Source organism: Drosophila bipectinata, chromosome 3R (genome assembly GCF_030179905.1).
Source record: "Drosophila bipectinata strain 14024-0381.07 chromosome 3R, DbipHiC1v2, whole genome shotgun sequence".
NCBI classification, from domain to species: domain Eukaryota; kingdom Metazoa; phylum Arthropoda; class Insecta; order Diptera; family Drosophilidae; genus Drosophila; species Drosophila bipectinata.
In genome coordinates, this window is record NC_091739.1 from 6529670 (window position 1) to 6543787 (window position 14118).

The 14118-nt window shown below is 35.9% G+C and overlaps 7 protein-coding genes and 1 long non-coding RNA gene across 8 annotated transcripts; 1 reads left to right on the forward strand and 7 right to left on the reverse strand.

The window, feature by feature from the left end:
* The first annotated feature begins 24 nt into the window (after nucleotides 1-24).
* LOC122321591 (tetra-peptide repeat homeobox protein 1-like) lies at nucleotides 25-883 on the forward strand. Its single transcript, XM_043212153.2, has one exon. It carries the CDS (start codon nucleotides 238-240, stop codon nucleotides 814-816), a length of 579 nt encoding a protein of 192 aa, XP_043068088.1. The 5' UTR covers nucleotides 25-237; the 3' UTR covers nucleotides 817-883.
* A 741-nt stretch (nucleotides 884-1624) lies between these two features.
* Nucleotides 1625-1933, reverse strand: LOC138926765 (uncharacterized). The gene has a single exon (XM_070282008.1). It carries the CDS (start codon nucleotides 1931-1933, stop codon nucleotides 1625-1627), a length of 309 nt encoding a protein of 102 aa, XP_070138109.1.
* Nucleotides 1934-4232: 2299 nt separating this feature from the next.
* Nucleotides 4233-4660, reverse strand: LOC108130943 (uncharacterized). Its single transcript, XM_017249630.3, has one exon. The coding sequence runs from the start codon at nucleotides 4647-4649 to the stop codon at nucleotides 4233-4235; it is 417 nt and encodes a 138-aa protein (XP_017105119.2). The 5' UTR covers nucleotides 4650-4660.
* A 958-nt stretch (nucleotides 4661-5618) lies between these two features.
* LOC108130980 (uncharacterized) lies at nucleotides 5619-6281 on the reverse strand. Its single transcript, XM_017249673.3, has one exon. It carries the CDS (start codon nucleotides 6187-6189, stop codon nucleotides 5791-5793), a length of 399 nt encoding a protein of 132 aa, XP_017105162.2. The 5' UTR covers nucleotides 6190-6281; the 3' UTR covers nucleotides 5619-5790.
* Nucleotides 6282-8243: 1962 nt separating this feature from the next.
* Nucleotides 8244-8945, reverse strand: LOC108130942 (cation channel sperm-associated protein 1). Its single transcript, XM_017249629.2, has 2 exons — nucleotides 8363-8945; nucleotides 8244-8305 (listed from the first exon to the last, which is right to left on the reverse strand). The coding sequence occupies exons 1-2, from the start codon at nucleotides 8943-8945 to the stop codon at nucleotides 8244-8246; spliced, it is 645 nt and encodes a 214-aa protein (XP_017105118.2).
* A 1583-nt stretch (nucleotides 8946-10528) lies between these two features.
* Nucleotides 10529-11037, reverse strand: LOC108128609 (uncharacterized). Its single transcript, XR_011443353.1, has 3 exons — nucleotides 10818-11037; nucleotides 10602-10754; nucleotides 10529-10543 (listed from the first exon to the last, which is right to left on the reverse strand). It is a non-coding gene; the product is annotated as an uncharacterized lncRNA (long non-coding RNA).
* Nucleotides 11038-11407: 370 nt separating this feature from the next.
* On the reverse strand, nucleotides 11408-11949 carry LOC108128631 (U-Kazal-Dg21.2). Its single transcript, XM_017246312.3, has 3 exons — nucleotides 11733-11949; nucleotides 11513-11665; nucleotides 11408-11455 (listed from the first exon to the last, which is right to left on the reverse strand). Exons 1-3 carry the CDS (start codon nucleotides 11905-11907, stop codon nucleotides 11445-11447), a joined length of 339 nt encoding a protein of 112 aa, XP_017101801.3. The 5' UTR covers nucleotides 11908-11949; the 3' UTR covers nucleotides 11408-11444.
* Nucleotides 11950-12521: 572 nt separating this feature from the next.
* On the reverse strand, nucleotides 12522-14075 carry LOC108128624 (lysosomal aspartic protease). The gene has a single exon (XM_017246304.3). The coding sequence runs from the start codon at nucleotides 13971-13973 to the stop codon at nucleotides 12789-12791; it is 1185 nt and encodes a 394-aa protein (XP_017101793.2). The 5' UTR covers nucleotides 13974-14075; the 3' UTR covers nucleotides 12522-12788.
* Between the last annotated feature and the right edge of the window lie 43 nt (nucleotides 14076-14118).

Here is a 14118-nt window from a genome sequence, read left to right on the forward strand (position 1 = left end):
TAGAATGAGTTTATTAAACCCTAATACTTTCAAAATGATCAACACAAATTAGAAAACAGGCTCACTGGGTAAGTAATTTACTTGACTGCTATTACAGAGATTATTTTTAGATAAATTTTGAAGTATTCTTTATAGTGAAAATTTAACTTGACACTTAAGTATAAAAAGATGGTCTGTTTCTAACCAAATCATCAGTTGCATCCTACTCATACCCTGCGCACATTCTAAATTTTTAACATGGCCTTCCATTACATTTTTGTATTCAGTGCTCTAGTGGTCCTGGCTAACGGATCTTATGCACCTTCTGGACCCGCTGTCGGAGGACCCCTTCCCACTCCTGGCGGTGTTTTGCCAGGAGCCCCGGTAGTTGGAGCCCCGCGTCCAGTGGTTTCCCAGCCACAGCTTCCAGCCACCAGTCCTGTCTTACCCATCGCCCCAGTCGGAGGACCAGGACGAGTTTCGGGCTACGGCGTTGCGGGACCACGTTCTTATGGTGGTTCTCCGCGCATACCTATTGGTGCTCCCATTAGTCGTCCTATTGGTGGACCAATCGCCGGCCCTATTGGGGGACCGATCACAGTTCCAGTTGGAGGACCCATTAATGGTGGACTCACTAGTGTTCCCCCAAGCAGACCTATTGTTCGTCCGGTTGGAGGACCAATTACTACTCCTCTTGGTGGACCCATTGTTCGTCCTGTAAGCGGTCCCATCACAGCTCCTATTGGCAGCCCAATCTCTGTTCCCGTTGGTGGACCCAATGTTCGTCCAGTTAATGGAAACGGCCGCCCATTTGGTTGCATTCGTAAACCATATTAATACTTTCAAGGGACCATCAGCCATCATATCATTTTTCAATACTATTCGTTTCTAAAAATTATTTAATCAGCAAATAAAAAATGTTACATATGAAAAAATTTTATTTTATTTAAAATGTACTCTTACCTAACTTAAAATTTTAAGTTAGGTTTTAAAATTGATGAGGTGAATATGTAATTACACCATTAATAACATATTTGGCAATAATTACAATGCAGCAACAATCCAAACTAGACTAAACCAAGTTTAATGTATTACTCAATAGTTTTAGATAAACTGAATTGAAATTCCTTGAAATAGACCGCTAAAACTTAAAAAATTAAAGAAAAATAATTAATAGGTACCAAAAACCCGAAAATGGTTTAAAACTGCCAAATTTATATTCAAGTTCTAACGTTTTATTTAAGACACAATTATTTTATCAGCTTCGTGATATTAATTAAATTAAACTACTTAATGTTATACCGCAAATTATCGATTCAAAAATAATTAAACCAATTTCGTTTTACCACAAACTAAATTAAGATAAGTACTTTTTTCTTGTAAGATATTCCATTTCCTATGTATTTATAATTTAACAAGATCAAAATGCGTGATGTTAAAGGTTTTTATAATGAAAATATTTGCATTTAAAATACATTTTAGTAATGGAAATACAACTAAGCTTTAATTTAATATATAATTGAAAAATTCTAGTAACAATTTTAGTGTCGTATTTAAATTTTATATATTGTATGTTTATTTTTTGTTTGTCAATTCCTAAGTACATATATCTGATCTCTATCTGATATATCTGATACATATAACTTTAGTGATCTTTGTGGTTGCGATTGTGATTATGATGAATATTTCCGTATGGACGTCCGGAACTTGCTCCGGGTGGTGAACGACGGTTGGAGCTAGATCCTCCAGATTGTCCATTATGACCACCGTTTTGACCATGTCGCACTACAGCTGCTCGTCCTGATCGTACTGTAGGGAAACTAATTGGACCTTTTGACGATGTTCCTTCCGCATGAAGACTTCCCGCATAGGTTTCTTGTTCCGCCGATGATACATGTGACCCTTGAACCAGGACGAACAGGACACTAAGAACAATAATAAAGCAGTATTTCATGTTATTATAATGCGGGAAAAGGTAATAAGTGACACCTTAAAATCGTTGACATTTTATATACCTTTTATACAACACAGTATCTAAATTATTTTCACTAAAAAAATTATAATTACTTTTTTATTGCAATACTTAAAATTAGGGAATTTCCACGAAGCAATTTTTTCTAAAGACGGGGTTAGGTCAAATAAAGTTTACTGAACTCTAATCTGAAAAAAAAAATTTTCTATCATCAATAAATTTATAAAAATAGTATTTGTTTATTTTGTGTATTATTGGTTTTATTTATTTTTCCATTTAGCATTTGGATTATATTTATTGTTTTAAGAATGTTGACAGATGACTTTAAAGTTACGATCAGTGTTCCTAGGTCATATAAAAGCAGAAATTCAATAAATTTTTAGTGAGGAGTCTGGATGTTGTGACGATACTGATGGGGATTCGCGTAACCAGATCCTGAAGCTCCGAGGGGCTGGCGAATAGGAGCCACGTTTCCAGTAAGAGGACGACCATGGACAGCCGCAGGAATTCCAATCGTGGCAGGTCGGTTATATGAAACAGAACTCTGTCGGCGAGTAGCAGCCAAAGGACGAGGATTAGCTGGAGAGGCGGATAAAATAGCCGTAGGGCGGCTGTAAATAATAGAAGCCTGTCGTCGGGGTGCAGTGAATCCTCCTGTCAAGGGATGCAGGCTAGCCAGAGCCACAGGGATTGCGGGAGCCGGTCGGCTGTATGAAACACCAGCCTGTCGCCGAGGAGCAGTCAACACAGATCCAATAGCTCCATGAGAACCCCCCACAGGAGTAGCTATTGCTCCATGGCTGTAGACCACCGATCCTTGAGGTTGAACTGTTGAGCGTCCTTGCGGAAGGCCACCAACAGGAGCACCATGAGAAACTCCGGCTTGATAAGGCACATACGATCCTCCAACCAGGACAACCAGACCACTAAGAAGAAGTACCAAACTTGCCGTCATATTTTTTTGATATTTTTGGATGGATGCTGAAGTAATAACTGATGAATTAGGACAAAATTTGCTTATTTTTATAGCGTATAGGTTGTCCCGGGCAATCTCAATACATTAAGGGAAGGCAAGAAAATAATTTTTGTAAAATAAAATTGTGCATTAAAGTTATTGCCCTTTGATCTTTTGTCAAATCTACAAAGGGCACACGTGTGACTTTATAAATAAGTAAATTTTTAATTATATACATAGTGTATTTTTTTTTTGATTTTTAGTAACGATTTATAAATTATGATCTAAAAAATAACAATTTAAATAAATTCAATAGTTATGTATGTGTAAATATTGAATATTTGTAAAAAACGTTATATAAAAGTTGAACTATTAAAATCAATATTGTCTATCATTTTTATCTATATATATATTCTTCATCAACACAACTTGACAAAAAAAGAAATATAAAATTTGGAATGAAAATTTGAAACTTGGAGCCCAAATCGAGTTTTGTTTGCCACAAAAAAACTTTGGCACGTACTAAAAAATTTAAAATGTTGGAAAAATGTTTTTTGCTGGAAAAAAAAAGTTTGCAACAAAATTTTCGTTTTGTTGTTTTTGTTAAGAGAATAGAGCACCAGGTATAGTATAGTATAGTCGGGAAACTCGACTGGCAAACCATCCTTTTTTGTTATACCCTTGCAACGCAGTAAAGGATAAATATACGACCCAATAAAATATATATATTCATGATCACGATAACCGATTTGATATAAACATGTCCGTCTGTCTGTATTGATCGCAATCATTGCACACACCCTTCTTTCCTTTGCACGCAGTATATAAGTCGGAACGGCCGAGATTGGCTGACAATATCATATATGTATGTAGATGCCATATAACTGATAACCGAACTTTCGTGTTTTTGCAGATAGAAGGTTTGAACTTTCGACAGATTCCATTTTTTGCCAATTGATCCGTCGTACCAAATTTCGTAAGGATTGGCTGTCTATGTATATCCTACAGCTGCCATATACCTGAACTATTGGAAATGGTATTGGTAAAAATATCAACTTTATTTTTAAAGATTTTTTTTTCAATTTTGTTTTCTAATAAATTTGGTCTTATAACCAAATTCTCACAACGATCGGTATCCGATATTTGTGATTATCTGATCATATCAACTTCGGCTCCGCCCTCCGCCAAATAATACAATCGTTGAAAAATAATATTTTTGTATGCTCGCAAATAATTTTATTTAAGGGAAACAAAGCGCTTAGTTTAGGTAATTGCCGATATATTTAGGTACTCCATGAGTTCAAAACAAATATTTGTCTAACAATTTTAATGAGGCTTCTGGGATCGGTCGAGATTTGGGTGAGCGTTGCCATGACCTGCACCATTTAGACGAACAGAGTTCCCACCAGTACGACGATTGTAGGATGCGCCAGTATGCCGATTCAAAGAGCCGCCGACATGACGATTGGGAGATCCGGCTCCAGGGCGATTAAGGGCACCACCAACAGCTACATGAGTCCGAGATCCACTGATAGCAGGTCCTGCTAAGCCATGTGTCAACGCGGGACGCTGAGGTTGGGCAACCGCTGAACGTCCATGGGGAACTCCAGCCAAAGAAGCTGCAGCCGAAACACCTCCTGAGTGAAAAGCTCCTTCCAAGGATTCATGCTCGACTATATCCACATACGATCCTTGGGCCAGGACGACCAGAACACTAAGCACAAAGATGTAACGGAAAGCCATTTCTATTGGTTTATTTGATGGTTGCTTAAATCACAACTGATACTGTCATACAAAGAGATAATGCTTTTATACCTTATGTTTTTGATTATTGAATGAGTATAATTATAATCCTTTGGGTCGCGTGTGACATATAATTAAGTCTTTCACCTTTGAACCTTAAAGGTTTCTGGCGTCGACTAAAGTTTTTTCAACTCGACGACACGCGTCACATGGGCATTTCCGAAATCCCACACGGGACGTTATAGAAAAATAAACGTAAAAAAGTAAGCGATTTTACAAACTTAACCAAATTGCGTTTTATTAGCTGTTTTGGTGATGCAAAGTTTGATTTAAGCCAATTTTTCGTTTTTAAGACACTGGCAAAATTCAAGCAAATTAGCACTGGACACCAAAGAAAGTTTCTGTGGAAATACCCATATGTAATATAAATGAGTTTGAATTATTGAGTCAAAGGTTGAGATTGACCCAAAATAAATCTTTAGAGATTTTTAATCCTGTACCCTGTGCAAAAATTCGGGTATTTTCCAAATAATTGAACTTTTTAGTAAAAGCATCGGTCCACGATCAACTATCGGAAGTACCATAAATTTCTAGCCAAAAACTCAATGATAACTTTTTTTAACACTTAATCTAATTGTTGTCTAATAATGAAGTTCTCATAAGGATCGTCCCACTAATCCGATATTTCCAAGATATATGCGATAATATAAATCAACATCAGTCTCAAAGGGTATATTATCTTTGATTTCCCCCAAAGTAAGCATATTGCTACAGCATCTACATATGCACATATACCGGTGTCAACTTAAATTGCATTTTAATTTTTCCATTTATATTTGGTATATTTATTGAACATATAAAATATAAAATTAACTTAAAAAAACTTCCCCATTTTAATATCGTCTAGCCCAATAAATAAAACATGTATTTTATATTTCAATGGTTAACTATATTTGAGATTTTACAATCAACACAATAAAACCATTTTAAATATTTTGTATAACACTTGTTATTATATGCAGTTTTTACTATTTGAAAAAATAGTTGATAATAATATTTTTCTATGGTCTTCATTTTTAAGAACGTCGAACGTCAAAACTTGTTTAATTCAATTCGTCATTAATTCATAAATCCAGATTTCTTAGTGAGGTCCATGTCGATGTCCATATCCTCCGCCAATTGAACGGCCGGCATTTCCAACAGGAGAACGATTATAGGCTCCGATTCCTGGACGATTAACTGAGACTCCGTCAGGACGATTGAGCACGGTTCCACCAATTGGTACACGAGGACCAGCTCCATGGGATCGGGGCCCACCAACAAGGGAGCCAGCTAATCTACCTGAAGCACCATAACCAGACAGAGAACGCTGGGGCAGGGAAATTGCCGCACGGCCTTGCGAAACACCGACCACAGGAGCTCCAGCGGAAACACCACCAGCGTGAATTCCTTCAAGGGATTCTTGCTCCACTAAATCCAGATAAGATCCTTGGGCTAGCACCACTAGAGCGCTGAATACAAAAATGTAGTGGAAAGCCATGTTGTGTACAGATTGATGAAAATATAACTAATGCTTTATCCTCCAAAGGGAATGCTTTTATACTTTAGATTATTGTTAACAACAAATATTTTTAATAGCGTTAAAAACAAAGTTGAACGGAAATCCCGTTTCAACTTTTGAACTCAATTAAATTGAAATATCCGTAATTCATTTTGAACCCTTAAATATTTTGAACTTTGTAAGTTAGGTCTAAAGTTTCTTGACCTCAATACACGTTCTGACACAAAATATAAAGCCAGATAATTATCTAAATCTTTTTCATCAGTTTTATTTTTGGGATCCACTTTAAAAATATGGAAAATAGATGAACGGTCACTACATGGACACCAGCAAAGTTCATATATTTGCCAATAATCTTCCGATTCCTGATTGGAATATCTTAAAAGACTCATAGGTCTATTCTCTGAATTCATTAATCTGAATAAAAAATGTAGGAACACATTTTTTTTTAATTATTTGTAAAATTTTTTGTAGTGTTCCAATAAAAATGTGGAAGTGGCATTGGAAGGAAAATATGACCCATCACAAAAGCCCTATCTTTGCCAATAACTTCCCGATTCCTGAGCGGAATACTACTTCAATTCTTAGATCTATTGTCCATTAATTAAAATCAAAATCTTGGAACAAAATATTTTTTAGATTTTTTGTCAAATTTTTTAGAGGATTTCTTTAAAAATGTAGAAATTGGAAGGACAATACGACCAACCTCAAAAACCACATCTTTTCCAATAGCTCCCGATTTTTGAATAGTATACCTTAGTCGATTCCCCATTAGTCTGGTTTTAAAACTAGAGACAAAATATTTTTAGTTTTTGATTATAAAAATGCTGAAAAAAAACGTGAATGTGAAAAAACCTTTTTATCACATTCCTTGCCAAAGTTTCTAATTTGTCCCTTGTACACTCCACTTTTGTAGGTTCTCAGTATCAGGGCAATCCACAAACCAACGTGGCAGAACGATATAGTCACGAGACAACAAATGGCAAGAACTGATTTCGGATTTAATATCAGGTATTAAGATATCAAAGAAACTAAGCAAGTGCCAAATCCGAGCTCTTATATATTTCTGGTTCTTTGAAAACAAAAAAATGTTTTTGACTATATTTGCACATCACGTTTGCTATATATTTCCGCGATTTTTTCGTAACTTTTGTAATTAACACAAAGGGGCTTTTCATTTATGAAATTTTGTACGATTAAGATAAATACACTTGAATATTTTGTATAACAAACAAGTTTCAAATTTTATTTACGCAATTACTTTATAAAGTCCTTAAAACATGACTTCATTAAGTAAAGGAACATTTTTAGATAAATTTTCTTGTCTTATTTAGCTGTAAAATAACAAAACTTTATTTTTAAATTGAGTTTGGCATTCGAAATGTAGTTTTTAGTTTTCTATTTGCTAGCTATATTATTTAAAACGAATGACACCCTCCTAGTTTCAGATAAAGGAAGCTATACATTTTTATTTTTCCCATATAAAGGCCTAACCCTTTCGGGACTACTGGGACAATACGTCCCAACATTTTTTTTGCATCGTATTTTCTATAATTTTAATGCTAGAGCACTTGTGAAATATCCCAAACATAGTTTTAAGGATTAATTAAGGACGAATTCAGGATTTCCAAGTATTCGAAAAAAAAACCCCGTCCCGAAAGGGTTAAAGCCATTTCATTGCCATTAATTATGCAATTCTTAAGCTGTAACGATTGATAGCTCAACTATCAAAAATATTAGAGATATCTATATTAAAATATTAGAGTTTTTGTAAAATGTTCTAATGGAGCCCCTTTAAAATGTGGGAAATCTAGGAAAGGACAGTTGGCCCCCGAGCTAACATCCAACTATGTGGATGTTAGAATTAAAGTCTACTTTTCGGCAAAATAGATTATATTAGTTTTTTTTGTTTTTAAAAGATACACAATCATATTGGCTTCCAATAATGAACAGATGGGATTTATTGTGGTTCATTTATTTTGAAGAAGTTATATTATTCAATTTATGGGTATTAAGGTTTATCGAAAGGTGTTCTACAATGTCTTGTAGCCTCCGGGTAGATGGTGGCACTCGTGTTGACTAATGTGGTGAAGCACTGCAATAAAACAAAAAATTTAAAAAATAATTAAAACGAAAATAAATATCTACTTACCAGGATGAAGCTCATTGCGACGAATGCAATTGATCACTGCCAATTCGCAAAAGTTATCCAGTCTGAAGCACGAGTGACCATCAGTGGCATAGGTTAAACTGTGAGTCCGGGGGCAATGGATCGCATGGCAGTTGCGATGATGATGCTGGTGGTGGTGCTGATAGTGATGCAAGGGGGAGACTTGATGGGGTATTTCCAGATGATGATGTTGGAGATGAGCTCCGTCTAGATGATGATGTTGCAAATGAGGTGCCTCCAAATGATAATGTTGAAGATGAGGTGATTCCACGTGATGGTGTTGCAGATGGTGCGCATCCAAATGATGATCGGTAAGATGGTGCGGCTCGGCCAGGTGATGATGCTCATGGTGTCTCTGTTCCAAATGATGATGGGATCCGTCGTGATGAGAAGCTATGTCTCCGTGATGTTGGGATTGATGATCCAAAGCATCTTCGACTGGAAGATATCCCTCCTGATGAACACTTGCTCCTGCATCATAAATGTCTGCCTGCTGGGGATCATTCAAGAAAGATCCTTTCGCCAGGACCACCAGCATACTAATCACAACGAGAAGATGTGCCATCCTATAGTTTGCAATAGTAAACATTCGAAAAACAACTGATGTTGATTCTTGGTAAGTTTTACGGTTTTATAGCAAATTTCTAAGATTCTAATTCTTAATAAAAACACAACTGCAATTAGAAATTAATTAAAAGATAAGCACACAAATGGCTTTGCTGCTAAGCATCTAATTAAAAAATATAAATGTACCAACTCGAGCCATTAATAATAAGCCATATGGTATATCCAAGCTTAAAACATTCCACCTAAGGTTTTCTCTAATCCAGTTATCCAGAATTTGCGCTTTGAACTCTCCAAAATTTGTATTCGAGTTTTGCGAACCCCATTCTCTTCTCTAAAATTTTTTTTTTTTAATATTTATATTTTGAAGCCTATTAATAATAAGTAAATAATATTTGGCAAGAGTTTTTATGAAAAAATTTTAGAAACAATGAAGCGCTATCCCATATCCTATTTGTTGTTTATTTTCTTATCTCTGAACAAATGTTTATCTTCACTTGCAAAAAGATCAACAATATGCAATTTATTCAAGTGTTACTGCAATAAAAAAATAAAAAATTCCCAGAAACTGGTTCAAACAACGCACAAATATCCACTCTAATCCAGTTACTTACACTCTTTTTTAATTTAAAATGAAAGTTAAGCACTCTAATTTACAAGCTCTAATTCAAAAATATGTAAAAAACAAAAACTTTTTTTTCCCATTTTTTAAGTAACAAAATTGCAGGTCGTACATACGTACAGAATTAATTTCAGATATTTTAAAATAAAACAAAAGGAACTGCTTTAGACTCAGTTTTCCGAGATCAATGATCTATTAATAGCCCAGTCAACGTCTTCGGTATCTGGAAGCTTTTCTGAATAATTATCATATCACCAATCATCCACAGTTATGATAGATGAAAAAATCGATTTTGCATAGTTTTAAAGTACATACTATTGAGAATACTCTCACAAAAATTCGTAATGATCGAAGCATTAGAACCGAAGTTGTAGCTATTTATAGCGCTCTACCTGCACATCAAACTTGAAAAAACCTAAAACTTTAAACGCGATTATCTCAGAATCTTGTTTTTTCGAAATTACCTTTGGGGTGGACACGATTACTAAAAAACTATTAACCCGATCTACACCAAATTTTGACCACTTATTTATTGTGATAATAGCTACTCCGTGAACGAAGGATTTTCAAGTTTTTTGAAAACTTTTTTTTTAGAGCATAAAAATCAAAAATTGTATACCTTGAAAAAGAGCATTTTTTGTTAAGACCGTTTTAAAAAAAAAATTTTTTTTTAATGAAAATTTTTACTAATTTTTCATTTACGGACTAGGCAATACAATATACTATCAAAATTTTTTTGAATTTTTGGTTTCGGATGAGCCGTTCTTGGGATATGATGTCCACCGCAAGACACCATCGAAAAAAGACGATCTTGGAATTCGGCTATAACATTTTTATTATTTAATATTTTTTTATGAAAAAAGTTAAATAAGTACCCAGAAACAGTGGAAAACAGATTCAGTGGAATTACCTCTATATAAATTACATTTTCAAATACGTTATTTTATTTTTATATTTTTTTTATATATCAATAAAAGCTGGAAAAGGGAAAAATGTTACGTAAAATAAATTTAATGCGAAGAACAGAGAACTCACTTTCTCCTGTTAAACAGGTATGGGCGAGCTTTTCACATTCGTTTCCAAAATTTCTAATTACTCCATTATAAATTCCTCCTGACGGTTTATAAACGTCTCCACAAATGGTTCCGCAATATTTTTGGCATTCGATTTTTGATGTAATTTTCAATCCTACAGAAAATTATATAAAATTATAAGAAAAACTTCAAAAATAAGTTAACTTATATTTCTAACCTGGATTTTGACACTTGGCCTTGTCGAAATAACATTTATTTCTGTAGGCATTGCAGAAACGATCACGGGCCCACACAACGTCTTCTGTGTCTGGGCAGTCTTCTGGACACCTTCCACTAGCTTGGCTTAAAGCCAAGAGGACCAGAAAGAATGTGAGAAACACTTTCATACTAACTCTAGTTCTACTCTCTCGGAAGCTCACGAATCGAATGATCAGTTAGATCTTTTTCATCTTATATATACAAGATTAAATAATTCGTAGTTTAGAAAAAAATTTTCTTTAGTGATGAGTCACAACTTTGGGGGTTTTTTCTTTAATTGAATAGATCCAGTTTGCTGGTTAGAGAATACCCATTCTCAATATACGCGATCTACTCTACTGCAGAGCATGTACCAACAAAATAACATCACTTGTTGTGTCGACTGAAATTCAAAATGAAAAGTTCCAGCTTCAAAGTGACAGAGTAAAATGGAAGGGTCAACTCATCAACTAACACCTTCTATGTACATATGTATGTAGTAATAATAAATAACACAGAAATTGTTAGATAGATCATAAAAATGCACTCCAAAGTATTCCAAAAAAATGTTTTTATTGTAAATTTTTGTCAATGGTGATGTTTTAGATTACAAAAAAGCTGAAAAATTACAAATAAGTTAAATTGCATTTATAAATGATTTTTGAATTAGCTTACTTTCGCCAGTTTTGCAAGTGTGGACGCTTTTCTCACATTCGTTGCCAAAGTTCCTTGTTTGTCCATTGTAAACTCCACTTGTAGGTGAATAAACTGTTGGACAAATATCAGCACAATACTTCTGGCACTCCTCCTTCGTGGTGATGGTCAGGGCTAAACAAAATGTATTTATATATACAATAACAACACTCTTCTTCTTCTGTATGCTAATTTATTTTACCTGGTTTTCGGTGACAGTTTTCCTTTTCGAAGTAACATTTGTTGCGGAAGACATTGCAACCGCCACCAAGAGCCCACACGACATCCTCAGTATCGGGGCAATCCGCAGAGCAACTAGCTCCAACGTGGCTGAAAGCTAAGGTCACGAGACAACAAATAGCTAGAACCGATTTCATATTTAATAACAGGTATCAAGGTATAGGACAAACTAAACAGGTGGGCAAATCCGAGCTCTTATATATACTGCGGATGGGGGCCTGGTCTTCGAAAATGTAAATGTTTATCGACGATATATGCAAACACATCACGTTTGCCAGATGACGGGGATTTTTTCGTATTATTGTTTTAACATATTAAGACCCAGGGGATTCAAACTTAAGTATATACGAATAAAGTATATACACTTTTATTTCTATATTTTGTCATAGTATTCTACATATATTATTTCGTAGTTTTTAGCTTTGTAATATTAAATATTATAAATCATATCTCCCGTAAATTAAAAAGAAATGTGTGCACTTTTTGATTCAGTTAAAATAAAGGTATACCCGTTTTTTCCCTTATTAAATCAGTGACGAACAGTAATTAAGAGTTACTAAAACACACATATATTTCAGATTTAATTAATGCAGTGACGTCATTAAGCTAGTGAGCTAGGAAACTTTTTTAGAACAACTTTTTTCTATAATTAACACGCAAAGTTGGGAAAGAGAATGATCGAACGCTCTGATACGCGACTGTGTGAAATAATAAAATGAAATTTAATAACTTTATTTTCGTCATCATTATCATTCGATCATTATTATTATTATATTTACTATATTATTTAAAAATAAATATACCCTGCTTGTTTGAGATTAGGGAAAATATAGGTGTTTCATTTGATGGGCTCGTCGAACCTGAACGTGAGCTGGTCAGCTGTTTTTTCACAAACAGGTTTTTAACAATTTTCTCTCCGTGGCCAATTTACTGAAGCTCACTGTGCTCTCACTTTAAGTCCAAGTTGAGTTTTGCAAGTAGAACAGATGTTAACCTATTACAATACTAAATGAAATGCCTAAGCTGCGGGAGCAAAACCTATTTGGCGTTGGCCGACATCAAAAGCGGTATAATACCTTCCTATAAAGACATCGCCCAAAATCCAAAACTCTGCATCCATTAGTGTAAAAGCGGATAAGCACACGGAAGTACCATCGTCGTCCGTGGCCTGCATAACGTAATCCCTGGGCTGTAATCCAAACCGTTGCCCACCAATAATAAAAACAATCTCGGGTAGCTTATCAAGTCCAGAACAGTTTAAAAGATATTCATTATTCGTAGTAGGTAATCCGCCGAGCAGACTGTTGATGATCAGATATTCCCTGGGAGGAGCTGCCAATAAAGAAGTCCCCGTATCCGCAATGGCTTGGCGATGTCGACTGATAACCGTGCCTCCGATTTCGACGCCATCCATTTGGAATTGCCAATAACCTGCATGAGTTAAGGGCACGTAGGTCAAAGAACCGGAGAATTTAGTGGCATCCACACCGCCAAAAAGAAGCTCGCCGCCTTTTCTTTCGCTACCATTCCGCTTGAGATAAAACGAGAAGAGACAGTTATCCACCAAGTGTTGATCACACATATTCTCAAAAAGTGGCGTTATCTTTTCCTCAGCGATAGACCGGAAACCCAGTCCGACAATGCCTGCAAAGTTTGTGTCAGTAAAAGTGTCCCTCGACTCATGGACGGCCATTCCAAAGGTTTGATTTTGCACTGCCAACTGTCCAATCGACACTGTATCCTTGGCCAGTCTTCCGGACAAGCTCCCAGTGCCGTAGGCTATGGCAAATCTCCTGCCATCCGGAACGAAGCTCGCTGAGGCACTGGAGTTATAGCGATGGTGTCGTTGGCAGGCCAAATTCTTGGCCGAGCATTCGGCACTGGGAACCCAAAGATTAGCCGACCCAGTATCAAATAGCATATTGAAGGGCTGGCCCGGAGTGCCAATACTGACAGGACCGGCGTACTCCAGATTCAGACGGTTATCTAACGTTTCCGTAGCTCCACTATTCCTCGAAGCTACATCCGGCCCACCAATCACATTGTACTTGGCCAAGAGGGACCTTCTACCCGCACTCTGTTGCCGACGACTGGCCATGAATGAGGCCTGGAATTGCATTGGAATGCGTATCAGCTGGCCATGACTTTTCGGCCAAAAAAGTCCCGAAATCCACAAGGACAATAGCCAAAGAAGACACCGCATTGGGGAGGAAATCAAACCGCACCGAACCGAACCGTTGGTAAATTCCGTTTGGACTAATTGACAGAGATTCTGGCTGCGATTGTTTTATAGCACCTGTAAATGGAGCAATTTAATGGCCAAATTCGTCTGGCATTCGAATAAAATT